Raw genomic sequence first — 20,804 nt, 5'->3', positions numbered from 1 at the left:
TCTTGGCCCAACCAGGTCTCCGTAATACCTGCCAGGTCCGCACCCCCCTCCAAAATAAGATCACAAATGAGGGGGGCCTTATTAACAACCGACCTGGCATTACACAACATCAGCCGCGGACCCTGGGCCTGAGACTCTGCGCAACCCAGGACACGAGTCGCGCATTGGGGGCCGGAGTGCGTAATTGCTCGTAAACAGTGTGTACGCACCCCCAGCACATGATATGGCCCCCTGCGCCCGTCATACCTGTCCCTCCCACTCATTGTTTCAATTTCATTGCCCTTCCTATCGTCCCCCTGCTCCCCGGTTAAATTTCCTTTCACGACCTCTCTGTTGCAGCCAATCGACCCATCACCCCGCTCAGAACCCCCCCGGGTCGACTTTTATAACCCCCTCCCTTCCTCCCGGGTCCCCTTAAAATTTTGATTAAAAATTTAGCTAAAAAACCCCTCAACCCCCTTCTTGCACCATGCCATTTATATACTGACATCAGGGATATATGACAGGGTTCTACCTAAATTTAATTTTAAAGGCAGTGTAGCAGACATCTGACTTGCCTCATGACACGCAACCAACACTACTTTCTCTCAGGATTGCTAATACTGCTTTGATTGCTGTTTTCAGTAATTACAGCTTTGAAACACAATTGAATTCTGGTGATTTAATGCTGTAACATATCCAACTATTACCAATTAGAATAAATTCAACTTTTGATTTTGTGGATAAATGGAGGGATAAAATCTGATAGTTTGTTTTGGAAGAACATAATGGTGCTGAGAAAAGGAAAACCACAGTCCCAGCAAAGAAGTTGAACTTCTTTGTAAGTCTTTTATTGATTATGTTCATCTCTGTGCGGTGCTAGATATATGTGATGGTTCACATATAGTTGGTGGAATTCCATGGGAGAAAGTTATTTGAAAATGGCAGCATATAAAGCCTGAGATTTGCAAAGCAATACAGCAGGTAGAAAGCATTTGTAATTGTTCTAACATCGGTTGATCCTGCACTTAGAGCACTATGCGACAAATATGTAGTATAGTTTTCTAATAAATGCATTGTCAACAATGAGTAACAATTGAATTGGGGGAAAATAGTGATGTACAGTTCCAGGACTTCATTCATATGAAATTAGCTCTAATGTAAGGGAATCCCTGTAAAACTGTAGGATCAGTATCCCAGTCTCATGGTTCACAGGCCACATGCACCCTGCAACAATATTGGGAAAAAATAGTCCCTGTAGCTTATGCAGCTTATAACTAATAAATTCTGCTCCTCAGAAGGCAGCATAACCCTCAGTGTAAATAATGCAAATGTAAAGCTTTCTCTAGACTTGGTCAGACAAGTTCAGAGGTTTCACAGTCTCTTGTTCCCAGTGTTTGGAAACTCTGTGGTCCCCTAATTGAAAATCTCACTCTTCCTATTTGCTTCTATCTAATATATATACATGTATATATATACAACCCATCAGCTTTAGGTTTCCCCTTCCTGATTTGGAAGGAATATAAATACAGTATTTATTTAAGTTTTCCAAATAAAATAAATGCGACTTTTAAAAATGTATCTTAATTAAAATTTCAACAAGTTATAAAAACCTAAGACAATTTAATTTGCAGTGAGAATTACTAACATTAATTTTCTATTGAGCAATAAAATTTAATATAATTTAATTCAGTCCCTAAGGAAGTGACGTTCTCTTGAATTTGCTTGAAAAGTTTAAAAGATGTCCCTGAACACTCTAGTGTATCTTTAGAAGATGTATTTGAAAGCACAAGATGTTTGATAAATTAATGGCTTTTTAATTAACAGTTGGGACTCTTTCCAGCTCCACTGCAGGCTTTACATCTTGAAGTAGTTCCTGCTGTTGGCAGAAACCGGGAGGTGAATTTGACAGCCATCATCCTGCCAAGGAATTCGAACTTTACACTTTTTTACTGGTGGATTGGAAACAATATTCAGGTATTGAATAATTATTACTGTCATTTTTTCCAGCATTTGAACCTTTTTATGCTAATTTCAATATGTATGTATGTATGCATTTATTTATTTATAAAATTTATAGGTATCTTAGTATCCTAAAACAACTAGTTTTATTATCTTAAACTATAGTTTTATTGTTAAATATTTTTGAAGGTTTGACATCCTATACTTCCCCCCTATTCACTTTAGCACTGCAATCTCAGTGAGAAGTATAAATTGCTAACTGAGGTTCTTTGAATGGCTGTCTTGCACGTACTCCAACCCCCTGCTCATGGCAGGAGATCTTATATAATTCTGGACAAATGGCTGTCCAGTCTCTTCTGGAGAACCTCCAGTGATAGAGCACCCACAACTTCTAGAGCGAAGCCTGATTAATTGTTCTCATTGTCAGGAAGTTTTTTCCTTAGTTTTAGGTTGGATCTTTCTTTAATGATCTTCTGCCTGTTACTACTTGCCCTGCTCTCAAGTGCTTTGGAGAATACATTTACTCCCTCTTGTGTGTGACAGCCCCTCAAGTACTGGAAGGCTGCTATTATATCACCTCTAATCCTTGTCATTAGACTAGACGTATCTAGTTCCCTCAGTTGTTCATGTTATGTTCGTGTTATCCATTCCCCTAATCACCTTTGTTGCTCCTCTCTGCACTCTTTCTAGAGTGTCAGCATCTTTTCTGTGTCATGGTGACCAGAATTGGATGCAATATTCCAAATGTGGTCTCAGCCATGCAGTATAAAATGGTACTAACATTTCACATGATCTTGAAACTATGCCTCTATTGATGCAACCTAGAATTTCATTAGCTTTTTTGGCAGCTGCATCACACTGCTGGCTCATACTTAAGTAAGGAGCTGCTTATACACTCAGAGCTAAGGCTGGCAGGCGTATAGAAATTGTTGGTGTGAAAGCAACATAACAACCTGCAAAATGCTACTGCCAGAACAGTTTACTGTTAGGCATTTTGTTAGATCAGGCGCAGGGAAAGAAGACGTGACCAGCTGGATACATTTAGCTACTTTATTGGAACAGTAACAGACTGGCGCTGCACTGCCAGAGCTCTCCTTATATTCACTCCGGCAGACGCACCGCCCCTATGACAGCTATTTAAAACTCCCATAGGAGGATTCAAGCCAATCCCGGATGGATGTCCTTATAAGGACATAACACTCCTCCCCCCTTGTTTTTAGTCTGTCCATCAAGTACGTAATCGTGCAGGTACGTGGGACATCGAGAAGTCCTAGATGACCTGCGCAGTCCCATTCTAGTTTGGCAGTCTTCTTGGACGGACGGAGTTCCTGCGTCTCCCGGTTCCCTCCCTGGAACCAGACAGGATTCAGCTGTCAAGTGCGTGGGCTGGGTCCCCGCGCCTCCGGCCGGGTCTCAGACCTCCACCCACTGGCAATGCTGGTCTTCCCTGTCTGGGTTGTGGATTACTTGCCGCTGACTGTCGTCGCTGACCGGTATGGAACTACTGGATCCCGGTAAATCTCTGGTGTCCCTTTTGGCTTTTACCGGTTCAGTGGTGGCTGGTTCCGGTCAGGGGTTCAGGTCTCGTGGCTTCATCTGGTTCTGGTCCCGGTGTCCCTTGGTTGAGACCGATGCCCTCGCAGGGTGACTGCCGGGACCTGATGGTTCTTGTCCGACCTCGCCGGGGTGGTGCTGGCCTCCTTCGCAGGGGTGGTGTAGGCCCTCTCCGCTGGAATGGTGTTGCCCGGGTGGTCGATGATTTCTGCGGCCATCGTGCCGGAGTTGATCGTCCCTGTCAGGTTGGTGCAGGCCTTCCTCACTGGGGTGATGGAGGCCCTCCTTGCAGGGTTGGTTTGTGTCTTGGCTGGGGTGTAGTCAGTCTGCCTGGTGAGGTCGCTGGAGGTCTTCCTCCCCGGTGGGTTGGGTGCCGACCTTGCTGGGGCATTGTGGATTTCCCACTGTGGCAGGGTACCGGTCTACTGGCTCTTTCCGGTGGAGGTCTCCCCTCCCTGGGTGTTGTTGACCGACCTCCCCGAGGCATTGTGGAGTGCGGTTGACCTCTGGGTTCCAGTCAACTGTCCCACGGTTGCAGATTGGTTGGTCTCTGGGCCCGGGGTGTCATCGGCCGCCCTCACCGGGGGGTTGTGGGGTGCCCCCCGTGGATGGTCCCCAGTCTACTCGTGCCGCATCTCGATCAAGGTTAACTCTGGGTGGCGGTCCTCCCTCGGCGGGGTGTGGTGATCCTCCCTCGACGGGGCATGGCAGACCTACCTCGTCAGGGTATTTCAGGCCTACCTTGTCGGGGTGTTTCAGTCCTACCCATCTGGCTGAGGCAGGCCTACCTCTTTGGGGTGTTGCAGGCCTACCTCGTCGGGTTGATTTTCTTCCACTCCTTTCCATCTTTTCTGGAGCTGGTCGATGTGACATCTACAGACCTGTCCATCTTCCAGCTCTACCCGATAGGACTTCGGGCCGGTTGTGCTCTCGATCTTCCCCTTCAGCCATTTCGGAGAGCCGTGAAAGTTCAATGTGAAAACTGGGTCTCCTATGGCAAAGGTGCGAAGCTGGCGGCTGGCGGTTGCGGGTACCTCTGAGTCGTATTGAGGGTGCAGTCTGTCCAGTAGTGACTGGAGTCTTCTGCCCATCAACAGCTCAGCCCGGCATTTTCTTGTGGTGGCATGTAGGGTGATGTGTTGGGTGAGGAGGAAATTGTCAATCTGCTCCTGCCAATCACCCGTGCCCATTTTGGTGAGCGCTTCCTTGGTGAGCCTCACCATTCGTTCTGCTTGTCCATTTCCCGCTGGCCTGTACGGTGCTGAAAGGGCATGGCGGATGGACCTCCGCTGTTTTTTCGTCCACTGGCAGCTGCTGGTAAGCCTGGGCCAGGTCCAGTTTAGCAAAAATTGAGCCAGTTCCTAGGGAATGCAGCAGATGCTGCACCACTGGCACTGGGTATGCGCTCTGCGGCAACGCCTTATTGATGGTACACTTATAGTCGGTGCAGATGCGCACAGATCCATCATGCTTCATTGGCGTCACAATGGGGGTTTCCCATGAAGCATGATCGATAGGTTCCAGAACGCCTTGGGCAATCAGCTTATCTAGCTGAGCGTCTACCTTGGGCCGCAAGGCAAATGGAACCCAGCAGGGCTTCAGCCTAATTGGGGTGATTCCCTTGTCCAGATTAAAGGAGATTGGCTTTCCCACAAATCTACCAAGTTTACCATCGAAGACTTCCTTGAACTCTTCGATGAGGTTGAGTTCGTCCCTCTGAATCTGCTGGATGCCTCCGATTGATAACCCTTGTAGTTTGAACCACTCCACTCCCAGCAGGTTCGGCCGGCTGTGTTCCACGACGGTGATGGTAAGGTTGCCTTGGAATTTCTTGAAGGAGATGTGGAGCGTGGTTCTGCCCAGGACACCGATGGGGTTTCTGCTAAAGTCCACTAGCCTCGACTGCAGGGGCTTCAACTGGTTCTTCTCACAGGCTGGCTTCAGGCATTTCAGATGCTGCCAGTCCATAATGGAGTAGATGGAGCCTGAATCTACTTCTATTGTGCACGGTGACCCCTCTGCCAGCAGTGTCACATTGAATTTCGTTGCTTGTGTGGGCGATTGTGGTTTGGTGCATCACTCTGCTGCGAGGATATTCATCGTCTCCGCACCTGGACTGATACGAGGACTGTTTGGATGTCCTCTGGGTATCCTTGCGATTTTCGCGGAATCTTGGCCTGGGTGGTTCGGGGGCTGGATCTGCTGCTCTGCAGGCCTCGGCTATGTGTCCCCTCTTTAGGCAATGACGGCGGGTCACGTCCCTCCATCTGCAGTTTGCTCTGGGGTGGTCACCTTTGCAGCTGCCGCAGCGTTCCCCCCAGTTGCCATTTTGGGAACTTTCCCGCCTTGGGGGGCGGGAAACCTTGTGCGTGGCCATTTCCTCATCAGACTCAGATGGTGTGGCTGAGTCATCTGAGGAATTTTGGTCCGACTTGTGGATCTTGTGGATCCCCCTCGCCTTCACCATCGTGGCAGCCGCTTTCTCGGATGTCTCAGCGGCTGTCGCTTCCTCAAGGACTTCCTTGAGTGGGATCCTCTTGCGGCTCAGGAATTTCTTCTGGAGACCCACATCCCGCATCCCGAAGACGATGCGGTCTCGGATGGCGTTATCCACATTGTCAAATTCGCAGTTTGCGGTGATTTGACAAAGTGCGGCCACAAACTCTTTGATGGATTCACCTTCCCGTTGATTCCTCTGTTGGAAGGTGAATCTGTTTGCAATCGGGGTTCCTGTGGGTGCATAGTGTTCCTGCAGGACTTCCTGCAGGTCACTCCAGGACATCTCTTCTATATCTCTGGGCGCCACAAGGTCGATGGCCATCTCTAAGACGTCAGAACCACAGTGGGCCAGGAAAAGGGCTCTCTTACACTCGTCGTCGAGGTTTTGGTAGCCGTTCCCTCGGAGAAATTGTCGGAATCTGATCATGTACAACCTCCATTTCTCTCTTGCCGGATCGAATGGGTTCAGCGAAGCGATCGGTGCTTGCGGGGTTGCCAGTCTGTAGGATGCAGCGGTTGAGTGACTTCAGCTCGGTTAGGCGATCGTGCCACGCGGTCTTGCTCTGGTTCTCTTCTCTAGTCCTTTGTCGCCAGTGTTAGATCAGGTGCAGGGAAAGAAGACGTGACCAGCTGGATACATTTAGCTACTTTATTGGAACAGTAACAGACTGGTGCTGCGCTGCCGGAGCTCTCCTTATATTCGCTCCGGCAGACGCACCGCCCCTATGACAGCTATTCAAAACTCCCGCCGAAGGATTCAAGCCAATTCCGGACGGATGTCCTTATAAGAACATAACACATTTTGTTTTGAATGGGGCTTTGAGTGTAGGTTTGAACTACTGAAGTGCTAAAAACGTTGTTTTTGTTCTCAAACCGTGCCCCAGAATGTTCAAGGGACTGGGGAAAATAAACTTTTATCAAGTTCTCTACACCTTTGGAGATTCCAATGTTTGCCTTCTGTTACTCTTTAGCCAGCTCCCTCTTCTCTGTCTGCCAGGGTCTCTGCCACAATAACTGAAGTCAGTTTCCTCCTTTCCAGTATTAAACCTCACAAATACAGCCCACTTGTTAAAAAAAGGTGGGCTGATAGGGGTGAGCAAGTGAAATAAAGGAGGGAGACTTGGATTGTGTCGGTCAATTTCAAGTTGACTGGTAAATCTGGCAAAGACTTCTATAACAGGTCTCTTATGCAGAAACAGCAAAGCACTGTGTGTTGCAAGCTTAGGTTGTTGTTCGTTAGCAATTCAGACTGTACTTCTTAGTACATGAGATCACTATCCATAACTCCCCCTCTTGATGTGGGGAGTTACTTAGTAGTGAATAGTGAAGATTGTCCTGTTAGAAATAGCATTACTCCCAATCCCCAGTTTCATTAAAAGGAGTTAATAGCAGCATTTTCACTTAGGTAAGTGTGACTATCAGATAGTTTAACCACTCACAATAACGTGCTCCAAGTGAACTATGATTATGGCAAGTTTCTTTAGCAACATCACACAACAAGCCTGTGACTCCCAATTAATGCTTGCAAACATAGTGGTCCAGTAGGTGTCTAGTTAATTTTTAAAGGAAAATATTCCTGAACTCTCGTAATTTGATAAGAACACGTAGTGCACCTAGCCCTGAATTGGGAGTCCTTCATGTGGAAAAAAAAAAAAGCTTCAATGCAAGAAACTTCTGAAAAAGAAGATAATGCATTGTGAAAAAATAATAATGTACATATTTATAATATAATATTTATATGTAATATAATATTTGATAGAGGGATTTAGAGACTTTAGAGGATTTATTGTAGAGCATAATATTTGATAGAGGGATTTAGAGACTGAGAGAAATTAAGAAACTTCTGTATTAATTTAGTTGCCAGAGTCTATGGAGTGGGAATTCTAAAATTAACTAGACACCTACTAAACACCTACTGATTTTTTTATTGTGGTTAAGTCCAGATCAAGAGTTCTACTCCATAGTCTCTGACAACTAGATGAATGCAGGGATATCTTAATTTCTTGTGTGTGATTCTGTTGCCGAGAAAAAAATCAATATTAGGATATTTGTATCATTATCAGACATTTACATGCCCTTCATCTACCACAGTGAAAAACTATAGACAGTTCAAATAGGAATCTTTTAGATTCAGTTACTTTCTTCCAGTTGAAATTAGTTTTTATCATGTTATACGCTTCCTGCTTCTACTTGCTTCTTTGTTTTAAAACTATGTGTGCTTGGGAGCCATGGCAAGCAGCCATCTCCCCCTCTCAGAACTCTTAGAAATGTTGAAACCAAAGGGATTCATTGGAACCAAGTAGGTTTGGGGCTCAGCCAGGCAAAGCATCCGGTCATCAATTTTAAAAAAAAAGTGTGGGGGTGGGGGGAGTTGTTCAAGGAAAGGTTTTGCTGGATTTTTTCCAGTTTTGAAAAACTGAGTGGTAGAAGCTTGTAAATGTAAATGAGGGTTATGAAAATACATTTTCATTTAAATGAAATCATGAATTGTATTTTAATTCAATATTTTATTCTGCATTCATGATAATACAGTAATATTAATATTGCTGATAATAATATTGTATAATGTTTTACTTTTCACATACTTAGAATCAATACTCCTCTGTTCTTTTTGGCTATCAATTAGTAGCTAATACTAAAATGTGGGGATTTTCACCACATTTTAAGCCCCTTTTGCTGTAAAGAAAATAAAGGTTTCATGGCTTTCCCCATTCTTTCATTGAAAACATCTAAAATTCTTCCTACCATTTGGAAAAAGTGGATAGATGAAGGAAGGTGTTTGCATGTTCATGAGGACATGCCTCTGCAGAGGTACACATAAATAGGCCAGATCAAACAAAACATCTGTACTTCGTAAATTGTGTCACAGTTGCAAACTTAAATGGGACCTGTATACCTGTAGCTTGATTTTTTGGCTCTCAAAAACTATTGAAAAGAAACTACTAGAGGCATGATGTTGATGTGTGATACCTGAGATGAATAATTCTGGGATTTATGATTTTGTAATTATAATTTTTACTATGAAGATTTTATTTTTTTAATGTTTCATTGCTGTAAATTACCAAATAAATTATTTACGACAGGTAACAAACCTAATAAATAAAACAATGGGGAGGGGTTTTCGAAGAAAAAAATAAAATTCTGGTTCAAAGATAACTAGAAATGAAGCCTCCTGACTTTGAATCCTTCACCTTAGTTGTTTACATACTGGAACAATCTTTGTTATTCATTGCTGTTAAGGTTATTGTTGTTGTGTTACCAACCAGCAGAGTAGATTGCACAGTGAAATGTTGTCTGGTTCACAAACCACAATGGTTGCAGATCCATCAAACAATGGTTACAGATAGCAACTCCTCTCAATGCAGTTGAGCAGACCGTTTATGCTGGATCCCTTCATCCTGCAAAAACTTTTCCAATCTATGGTTGGTAAATTCTGTACCATTATCAGTCACTAAGTATTTAACCTTGAATTTCTGTTTCCTTTCTACAAAACGTAGCCAGTTGTTAATATGCTGGAATGTTTCACATTTTGTTTTCATTAGATAACAGAATCCGTATCTTGAATAATGGTCTACTATGCTTAGAATATAGCAGGCACCTCCTATGCTAGGTTTCTTGGGTCCAATTAGGTCTATAAACACTACCTCTAATGGATTGTTTGTTTTAAAACCATTAACACAGTTTGCTGGTGTAACCCTACTTTTTTGCTGACTACAGGCATTGCAATTTAGATATTTACTACAGGCTTGTAGTTTTATCCCTTCAGATAACTGAACTGTTTTCTTTAACGTCCTGAAATTTAAATGCCCAAGTCTCCGGTGTAACAGATGAATACATTCATCATGTGGTTTAACATTCTTATAAACAGACTTAGACTTAGCCATCAATACTGGGTTATCCCTTAAAACAAATAAATCATTTTCTAAACTTGCAGTAACAACTTTGCCATCTTTCTCAATAAAGCATTTCTCATTTTTAAATGTTACTGTAAACCCAAATTGCAATAATGATTTAACAAACAATAAATTGAATTTTAACCCAGGAATATATAACATAGGCAATGGTTCATTACTAAATGACCAACAAGCAACACCCTCTCCAGCTACCTTAACCTTCCAGCCATTAGCTAGTTTAACATGTTGGTTACTCTTCTCCATTTTTACAAAAAAATTTCTATTTCTAGAAATTGATTGAGAAGCACCACTGTCAACAACCCAACAATCCTGGTTAACATCAGTAGTTGAACTGGATATAGCTAAATTACAACCCTTCTTGGGTCTAGTATTGTTCCTAACAGACATTTTCTTATTCTTACAATACTTAGCTATATGCCCTTTAGCCCCACAAGCAAAACAACGTTTTACAACATAGGCAGTTGAGTACATTTTTTCTTCTTTTGGCTGTTGCACTCTCAATTGATCCCTTTCTTGTCTTCTTTTGGATTCTTCCAATAACCTACCGGTTATGCCAGCCAATGTCAGTTCATCTCTGGACAAAACCTCTAATGAAGAAACATAATTGTCATAGCTATCGTCCAATGAAGAAAGAATTATATAAACTTGTAGTTCTGAGAAAACAAGTTCCTTTTCATGCAGCTCCTGGAAAATTCTGGTCATGGATTCCAAATGAGCCATCATATCTCCACCTTTAAGAAGATGTTGTTTAAATAATCTCCTTGTGAGATAAATATGAGCACCCACAGAGTCACGAACATATAGTCTCTTCAACTTGGTCCAACACCTAGCAGCAGACTCTTCACCACGAATATGGACAAGCTGCTGGTCACCCAGTGTTAGTCCAATAATGCAAAGAGCTCGTTCATTGTCTCTGTTAAACTTGGCTATTTTCTTCTCATCTTCCTCATTAGCAGGATCCCATGCTGTTACATCCGGTGGATTATTAACTATATCCCATAGTCCTTCCCTACGCAGAAGTAGAGTACATTTTGCAGACCAGGATACATAGTTTGTTCCATCCAGCCGGGTTATCATGGAAAAATTTGCTGCTTGTTCTAGTGCCATCTTCACTTGGATTGTTTTATCACAAACACAGTTTGTTCTATTCACATTAACTCTCAGTTTAGCTGTTAACAATCCTAGTTAGTTCTGGTTGTCTCTGGGCCCATAACCAATGTTAAGGTTATTGTTGTTGTGTTACCAACCAGCAGAGCAGATTGCACAGTGAAACGTTGTCTGGTTCACAAACCACGATGGTTGCAGATCCATTAAACAATGGTTACAGATAGCAACTCCTCTCAATGGTAGCTTATCATCACAGCTTCATACACAATGGCAGCATAGCATTGCAGCTTCCTCATCAACAGCAGATCATAGCAGCAACTGAACACGTTACAGAAGCTTTGCTTAAATATTCTCACAATCAGTAATTATGTGAATACAGCATGACTCAGCATTAAAGCCACATAATACAGTTTCAGATTAAAGTTACAGTATACTTATATTGCCTGTACAACATAGTTAGGCTCAAACCATATCCTAACAATTGCTAAGAGGTATTACCTGTATATCTAATGAATATTTCCATAATTGAAACCCATTATGGAATTATATCAATATTTAGTATTTATCAGGATTGTTGCTATTTTTTCTTCATTATTTTTTGTTTTTGTGATGGGTTGCTTTTTCCCTTAATACTAACAGTTGATACATGTAACAGAGCAATTAATTATAGTTACCTGCTGGTGACCCTATTGTTGCTTCACAGAATAAATATTCTGAGGATTAGGTCATATGCGTTCTCTGATTTTCGCTGATGCCTATGATATTTTAGTGAATTTCCAAATTAGGGGAAAAAGACATTACTTTTGGCAAACCTTCTAAACACTCCAAATTTGAAGATGAATATTCACAGTTGGGAACTTTTTGGCTCATATTTATTTTCTCTCTATCACTTATTTTCTATAGCCAGTTCTTTCACTGGAAAATTTCTTGGTAACCAGTTTTGCTGAAGCAGGCACAGTCAGAGTTACTGTTCAAGCTTCTTGTGGAAATTCTATGCTTCAAGATTCCAAGATTATCCAGGTTTTGGGTAAGGCACCATCCTTGTAATGATATTTAGTAATCATGTATTGTTATCATCCTGTTGCAGGTACTGTGAGTTTAGAGTGAAGTTTATAATCTACAGCCATTGCAATTGCTGTGAAAATGCAAGTCAGGGCACTTTTTGATATCTGTTTAATTGTGTTCCTCCCATGATTTATAATTTATAATTATGTTACTTGTTGTTTTAATATAACAAATAAGTTATAACTTGTTTGATACACATGCATAATTACATTTATAGAATCCTTTGAATCATTTTAGAATTTCTATTTTTAGAAAGTTTTTTTCCCCAATTATTTAGTTGCACTATTTCTTCATATTTCCAGATCATTATCAAGTTCTTCCATTAAGGTTTTCTGAACATCTAGATTTATACAATCCAAACATACCTGCTTGGCGGGAGGATGTTGGTCATGTGGTAACACAACGGATTGCCCAGGTACTCTGTTTGGTTATGGATACCTCCTTCTCAGATTGTAAACTAGCAAATTTAAAGTAATTAAAAGTTACCATTGTGGCAGAGCTTGATTGTTCTTTAGTACATTACTTTTGATAAGTATATGTTAGACTATTTCTTGCTACTGCTTTATTTTTAAAAATCAAAACTTTGTCCCCTAAAATAAATTTAGGTTTAGTTTTAGAAAAGTAACCCACAGGATGCTTGCTCTTAATTTTAGAAAGTGCAAGAATGTCTGTATTAAAATTGGGTTGATATTTTTAATCTGGGTTTTGTCTAAATTTTATTTGATATTGAAATTTGGATGGGGAGGTGTGATTTAGGCAGCACATAAGGTTGAGGAAATTCTTCTAAAATGCTGTGCTAACATGCTGGAAAGTTCATGAAGGACTTTCTTTGAATCATTAAAGCAGCTGGGAAACAAGTGAACTGAAGTATACACAAGGGTAGACAGCTGGAAGCAGATGCATGTCCCTGGAAAAAAAAATGGCTGTTTTAATAAGTCAAAGAGAGGTCTTTGTATATTCTCCTCTATGTTGGCAGAGAACCTCTTTTGAAAGATTTTCCTTGTCCTAATAGAAGTACTCCAATCATCACCAATCGAAACTTTTGGGAAACTGTAAAATAGTTGGATTTAATATATAAATTTTTGGAAAAATATTTTTATAAGCATCTCGAATTTTGGGTTATTTTTTATTAACATCTCTTCCTCCTTCTGAAAAAGTGTTTTTAGTGTAACTACATAATGTCAGTTAGGATGCAGTTTCTATATTACTGTATATCTGACTAAAATATTCAAAAATAGATCAAATTCAAAGTTTATTAAAAAATCTCTAATTCAAGGTAGTCATCCAGATCCAATGGTTTTTCTTCTTTTAGGAAACATGCTTACCTGAAGAAAGTCTTATGACAGTAATAAAACCTGGGCTACCTACCACTGCTGACTTTTATATGCTTCTGTCTACAAACCATCCTGAAGGAAAGAAAAATGTATTTAATGATAAGGTACTCAACTAATGTATATTAATCTGTAATGAGTCATCTCTGCCTACATCTCATTCTTAATGAAATTAATGGGAAATAATTTTCTAATTGTAGGATGGTGGTAAATTTTAATCTGACAAAAGTGTTCCCACAAATTACAGCAGGCAGGATTTGAGAGGGAAGCTCAGAGGACACTGTCCCATTCTTTACATACTCAGTTGATTTTCTGTGGAGATAATGAGCTGCCTTTTGAGAACAAGAGAATCTTTGTTTTCTGGCTTTCCTGTGAGCCAAGAAAAGTATTCCTTTATTCACTCAGAAGACAATGGAAGCAAGGGATAGCTTACTTTCTTTAACTAAGAAAAATACTGAATTGGAGAGGAATAGGAATTGCAAATGGGAAGTGGCCTTTTCCCAGACTTCTAGGGACAGGATACAGAAATCTTGAGAACCATATCAGCCATTCTGTGAAGATTCTTGGTCCTTGTTAACTCTACAGTGGTGAAGTTATCATTCCATGACTTAGATGAATTTTTCATTCCATGGTTCCTCTAAGAAACAATTCATGTTCATCACCATAGCATGAGGGCTCTTTCAGTGGGTCTGGGTGATGAAGTGTGCATAAGGTAAGGGTTTCATATACTTCATCACGGTGGACTACAATACTATCAAAAAAGTCATTAGTTCCTCTTAACCTGGATGTATTAGAATTTATTATGTGGCATCCCAATAGAAGGGTTGAAATAAGGGCAGGGATAGAAAAGAATGAAAATGTCACTCTTCCAGTATCCTTTTTCTTGGCCTTACACTGGGAGCTAATAGAAGCAGTTAACTGTTTAGAAGCAAAGCTTCCATTTCATTGTCTGCATAAGTTGCATCTACTTTTTGTTCTGAAGTTCCTGAAACGTAACAGGATTAAAAATGCACTGATTTGTTATTCTGTATGACTTTTTTTTTATTTCCAGCGGTTAGCTGCTATTAAACAATCTCTGAATGCCCAAAACATCAGTTTCTTTATGAGAGGAGGAAAATGGGTCCTTGTGGAATTAGGTAGTTCTGATTCAGGTAAACTACCTCTCCCCTTACCACCTCTCCTCTCTCCGGTTTCCCTTTTCCTTCCTCCCCTCCTCTCATCTCTGTTTGGACAATTACAGTAGTAAAGTTTTCTCCAGGGAAAATATTTTTCTAATACAGGTAGTCCTCACAACAGTAATCCTTACAACAGTTCATTTAGTGACCGTTCAAAGTTACAACAGTACTGAAAAAAGTTATTTATGTTCATTTTTCACAGTTACAACCTTTGTAGCATCCCAATCATCATGTGATCAAAATTCAGATGTTTGGCAACTGGTTCATATTTATGTCCATTACTGTGTCCCAAGGTCATGTGATCACCTTTTGCAACCTTTTGACAAGCAAAGTCAATGAGGATGCCAGATTCACTTAACAACCGAGTTACTAACTTATCAATGGCAGTGATTCACTGAACAACTGTGGCAAGAAAGGTTGTAAAATGGGGCAAAATTCACTTAACAAATGTCTCACTTAACAACAGAAATTTTGGGCTCAGTTGTGGTCATGTCAAAGACTACCTGTATTTAAGCTATATTAATATTGATGATAGATAATTCAGAATTATTCTGTGACAACAGTCAGTTTTATATGGAATTATACCAAATAAAGCTTTTGTTTGCGTTAATTTTTTTAACTAAATTTGGGAACTAAAGGGCCATATTATGAAACTAGTCCACCAGGTAATTAAAATTAAGATCTATTTTAGCAGAGTCCAGGAATTGGAAAGAAATAGGAGGTGAACATGAAAGCATGATTCATGTTGATGCCCTCCAGGTGTTGAATTTAAGGCAAAACATCGTGAAATCCAACACATTTAGAGAGCACACAGGTAGTGAAGGCTGATTTCATTGCTGCATCACTGTGAAAAAAAGTATACTCCAGTGCAAGTTACAATTTGAACAGATAAATGTTTTACAATGAATTAGAAGATGATTCTGCTAAAGATTCCACTTACTAGGGTTTAACTTTAATTTCAGATTCTCAGAGCATCAGAGGAGGCAATGGGTACTGGATGATAATGGCTCTCTTTGTCATTTCACTTGTGGTTATAGGAGCCATAATCCTCTACAAATTCAAAAGGTAAGTGATTGTATACTGTATATCTACAGGCTGAAAAGACTATTATTTATTATTTGTCAGATTCATTTTATTCAACCAAAGGAAAGTAATCATGAATTTATAGCTATTCTTTCCCAAAAGAAAGAATAAAAGAATATATGGATTTATAGTTTAAAATGTTTTTACTGCTTTTTGCAGCTTTCCTGCCCTGTCAACACCAACTGAAACAAATCTTGAGTATTTCCACCTCTCCATAAATGTGTGCATGAGACAGACTTCTCTCTATGTGTCTATTTAAGTATGCATAACTGTCTGCCAACATGGGATACCCAGGACAAAAAATAACAATTGCTAGTGATTAAATGCAGTTTCCTTGTCAATAGTTTTGGGAGTGGTTTGCCTTTGCCTTTGCCTTTGCCTCTTGTATTTTAGAGTGTCTATAAAATTAATTCATCTGTAGTTTATTAATATGCTAACTATTTCTCTTGCATTCAGAATTTGGTGAATATGTACACACATTTCCATACATACCTGTTCCTTCCAGCAAAAACAGAAAAAAGCAGATGGGGATTGGATGAAGTAACTGTACTTCCTGATATGTTTATAATTTTGTTCATTCTGCAATTTTAAATTCAGGGCCATCTTCCTTTTGGGTAAATACAGTGTGAGGACATGGTCAGATGATAAGAATATTTAAATCCATTCTACATGAATGAATATAATGCTTTACATATAATGAGGGTCTTTCATTAGCTCTCAATTAGTTCCAGGTTGGATCTTGCTTTAACGAGCTTCCACACATTGCTTCTTTATGAAAAAATACAAAAATTATTGCTGTATTTTTTAAAAGCACAAAACATTATTTTATTTATAATTTAAAATTATGAAAACACCAAAAAGAATAAAAATACTTGCATTTTAATGAAAAAAATCATAATCTGTAGTGGAAAAGATAGCTTGCATTTTCGTATAGGTAACTATGGAATGTAGAGAAATTGTGAGCTCTTGTTGAACATACCCCAAAGATGCTGCATTGTATGCTCGAAAACTCCTCTGTATTAAGATAAATGCAGAGAATTGAGCAACACACAAGAATTCCAAGATAATTATCTGAATCTTGATGCCATTTGGAGTTTTTAACCATAGATTTGGTTGGGATATTTGCATAAGCATCGGAAAGTATTTCATAGTAGTGAAGTCTGAATGAACACATAGACAATCATATTTGCAATGGATGCTTCCACCTATGGGTCACTCTTGGTAGATCAAGGCAATGCAATGCAATATTAAAAAAAACTATCTTATGTTCTTAAGGAAATTACCAGGGAGAAATGTCTATGCTCAGATGCAAAATGAAAAAGAACAAGAGATGACCAGCCCTGTAAATCACAGAGAGGATACCCAAAATACCCAGGGGGAGGAATTCATTGATGACGATCTTGATTGTCAAACACTGGGAAATGCAAGAGGTAAACATAGAGTCTCTTTATGAAAATAATGTATCTATCTACTTGGTATTTAAGAATATCCTAAGACAAATAATAATATTGACTTCCTCTTATTTCAGCTTCCACAAAATCTTTTCCAGTCATGTCAGATCATTGAAAATATGCTTAGGAGCCAGGTGCTCCCTGAGAAAAAACATATAGAAAATGCTAACAATTGTGATGATTACTGTAAAATGGTGCCATTTGTGACTGTTATTGGAGGTTTTTATAAAAATGTATGTAGGCTGAAGTAATTAACAGGGCTAAAAGAATATTCAAGACTGAATGCAAATTTTGTTTGTGTTAAATGTTTTAAATATATATATTAATTCATTGATGCAGGCATGTTAAAAAATGATCTGACAGCATAATTAATAAATGGGGGGCACATCCCTTACTATTGGATGTACTGATTGGATTGGTAGACAGTATAATTCAGCAGCATCTTTGGACACACAGGTTGACCCTTCTGTTTTAAATGATAGAGCAATTCTCCTTATATTCCCAATGCCTCTCATAAAGTGGCCTAATGGCTTCATAAAAGTTAACTGCTATACGATACTTCCATGGACATGGATTGATACCGTGATCCTGGTTTCTGAAAATAAAATTGAACAAAATTGACAAAAGATGCCTGAAATCACATAAAATACCAGCCTCTCACAGCATTTGAGAGTGAGACCTTCTTTTTTGTTTTTAAGTTCATCTGCCCAGTGCCTGAAAAGGTTGCTGATGCGTGGCCAATTATGTCCTACACTTTTAGTAGTTTGGTGTGGGATTATTTTACCACAGATGATTTTGAAGCCGAGAGTAGAATGGAAGCAATGGAAGGAGAGGCATAGAATGAGAAACAAACCTAACCTATTGGTTTACATTTTATCTGTAGGGAGGTCACAAAAAGTGAAGATGGCAGGCTCAATGATGTAAGTGAAGCCCCAACTCCTATGCATTGGAGTTGATACAGCAGCTGTTGCCACCTTGATTTTCTGGGTGCTCCACCCCTCTTGCTGCTTGTCTAACCTAGTTCACTGATAGGATACAGCTGGATTGCTAGCTAAGATTGGAATGGGACAATTTGCTGTAGCCAACTCACTGCAGGACAACTCACCATGGCCAACCCGCCATGGGGCAGTTTGATGAGGGACAATTTAACAATTCTATTTCATTATTTAAAATAAATAAAAATTATTTTAATTTTTGCAATTCACATTTCATTCTGTCCCTGCTTTTGCATTCTTCTTAATTATTATTAATTATTCTATTCCACTATTTCTTTGATATTAGTGTAACTCTTGTCCTACAGCGAGTTGTCCTGTGGCAAGTTGTTCCACAGTGAATTGGCCATGGCAAGTTGTCAGTGGAGAGTTAGCCATGGCGAATTGTCACAGACCCACCTAAGATATTCAGTTAGATTCTGATAACTTTTTCATGCTGAGAGGCAGGAATGGGTAGAAGGGAAAGGAAAGAAGGCTAATAGTGTGCTAAAAAATGTAATACAGGTAGTTAAGAGATTGTAAAATGGCTTTTTGCATCTCCAAATTTGGGGTATCACCAACTAGAGGTTTAGGAGAAATGTAATATCATCCCAGAAATCCTAGAATGAATTTCTGAAAATAAAATAGAATAACTACAATCTAAAAATATTATAATCATATGAAGAAGTTACATTACATAAAGTAGCCATGGGATAGCAGCAACTCATCGCTGGATCTGTGTCTTATATTTTGAATTTTAATAATAGATATTCTAAACAAAATATTGAAGAAAATTGCTGAAGCTAGTAAAATAGATACCGAAAATGTTTGGGTCTAGAATATATTGAAAAGGGTGGAATAGTTTCCTAATTGCCTTGGATTCTCAATTTCCTGTTTTGCTCAGGGTAAAAATAATTTTGAAAACAGATTCATTATTTTTGTATTGCTAGATGAATCACATTTTTTTGATAAAAAAGCCATTCCAGAATATTTTTTTCTCCTCTTCATTTCTATCATCTCTTCATACTGCTAACTGGAACCTACTACAAGTTTGATGTGCATTCTGTAGCCAAACCTACTAATATGCTTTTGCACTGATTCCTGTGATATGCTCTGATTCAGCTTAGTCAAGCATAAATGGAACAGTGGTGAAATTCACTTACCTTTGCTACTGGTTCGGGAATATGAGCATGTGCCTCTTCTGTGCATGTGCAGAGGGTCAAAAATGGGACGTAATGATGTCCCGGTGGGTGGGCAGAGCCTCTCACTGCCGGTGCTACCAGTTCACGCGAGCTGGATAGATCCGGCCCGATTTCACTGCTGAAATGGAACAATCCTAATGTTCCATAGTGGATGATAAAGTGCTACTATAACTGATTGCATGTCAGATTAGAGCCAGGAAAACATGGGTTCAAATTCTCACTCATCACTATAAAATACAAGGGCTGATTTGGACCAATTACTCTTAGCCCAGCACAACCTCGCCTTTTCCTATGCAGGGCACTTTATAAACATCTGGATTATAACTTCTAGAAGTGTCAGCAAAGGCCATACTGGTTGGAAAGTTCTGGAAATTAGTCCACAGTTCAGAAGACAATCATGCTTGAGGAAGTTTGAACTAATGCAGAGGATATTGTGAGGGTAAAATGCCCTGGTTGCATGCAAATGAATTATTCTCTACTCTTCTTACTAGAATTTAAATATTTGTGAGAAGGTCATTTAAATTTGAAAGGCCCTTTTGTCATCCCCGTTTCACTGATGAGATTGTTAAATTATTTTCTGCTCATAATATAATGAAGCAAATGGGATTTTCTGTTTTCATAATTTTGAAAAAAAATTCAATGGCATATTCCTCAGCTCACCCATCCATTTCTGTTGTTTTTGTATATTTTATGTTGCCTACTTTATCGCCATCCCCACCTTGGGACTCCTCCTCCACACCATTACCTTGCAGTGACTCCTTCTGGGAGAGGTGGAAACTTGAACAGCTACAGAGTTCCCTTATTGCTGATGGCAGTCAGTGTCCAGTCCCAGGTCAGTGTATGTTGAAGGAAGCCGGTGGGGCTGTCCTCCTTTCTCACCTAACTCTGCTTGAATCTGAAGGCTGTCTTTTGACTCAGAGTTGTAGGAATTCGTGAGGATTCGACAATGGCCAACATTTTCAGCATTACACCTCAGATCTGCTGCACCATTTCCACAGCCTTCCACTGTGGTAGAATTGTTCCTTGAATAAAAGGGGGGTTATTTTCAATGCCCCACAATTTGCTAATCTTGGTGCTTTGTTTGTTTGTTCCATAGGCAATCTCTCAGGCATGGTTCTGAGCATTAGTTCCAGGGAAATGCACAATGACCTGATTAGCTGATACAACTCAACCTATATTCAAGAATCTTCTACTTCTCTGAAGAATTCACTGCTAGTGGGAAGGAGACTGTCTCGAAGATACAACAGCCATGTGTTACTTGGAAAACACGATAATACGCTTTGTGTTCATGGCTGCTGACCTCAGACTAAGATAGCAGATCTGTAGCCCTAGGCATGTTTGCAACCACTTTGTCTGTCTCTGGGTCCCTTGGCTTATTTATGTCCACGTAATCAAACTCATTTCAGACTTTGTTCACAATGGTGACATCAGGCTGCCATTCTTAAGGCATGAGGGTTAGTTTTAAAATAGTCGAAACAGAAATGGGTGAATATTTGGGATTTTTTTTCCTA

At 40.0% G+C, this 20,804-nt stretch overlaps 1 protein-coding gene across 1 annotated transcript in view; it reads left to right on the top strand.

The window, feature by feature from the left end:
* Positions 1-20,465, top strand: part of SORCS2 (sortilin related VPS10 domain containing receptor 2) — a 154,550-nt gene extending 134,085 nt beyond the window's left edge. The window contains exons 20-28 of the mRNA XM_070939145.1: positions 1,823-1,956; positions 11,919-12,042; positions 12,383-12,495; positions 13,393-13,518; positions 14,463-14,562; positions 15,549-15,651; positions 16,945-17,099; positions 20,046-20,125; positions 20,390-20,465. Of these exons, the coding sequence (XP_070795246.1) occupies positions 1,823-1,956; positions 11,919-12,042; positions 12,383-12,495; positions 13,393-13,518; positions 14,463-14,562; positions 15,549-15,651; positions 16,945-17,099; positions 20,046-20,125; positions 20,390-20,413 (959 nt within the window). The 3' untranslated portion in view covers positions 20,414-20,465. The remainder of the gene's footprint in view (positions 1-1,822; positions 1,957-11,918; positions 12,043-12,382; positions 12,496-13,392; positions 13,519-14,462; positions 14,563-15,548; positions 15,652-16,944; positions 17,100-20,045; positions 20,126-20,389) is intronic.
* The last annotated feature ends 339 nt before the right edge of the window (positions 20,466-20,804 follow it).

Source organism: Pituophis catenifer, unplaced genomic scaffold (genome assembly GCF_029215685.1).
Source record: "Pituophis catenifer annectens isolate HBS135680 unplaced genomic scaffold, rPitCat1.0.hap2 SCAF_3, whole genome shotgun sequence".
NCBI lineage: Eukaryota > Metazoa > Chordata > Lepidosauria > Squamata > Colubridae > Pituophis > Pituophis catenifer.
This window is presented reverse-complemented; position numbering and strand designations above follow the sequence as displayed.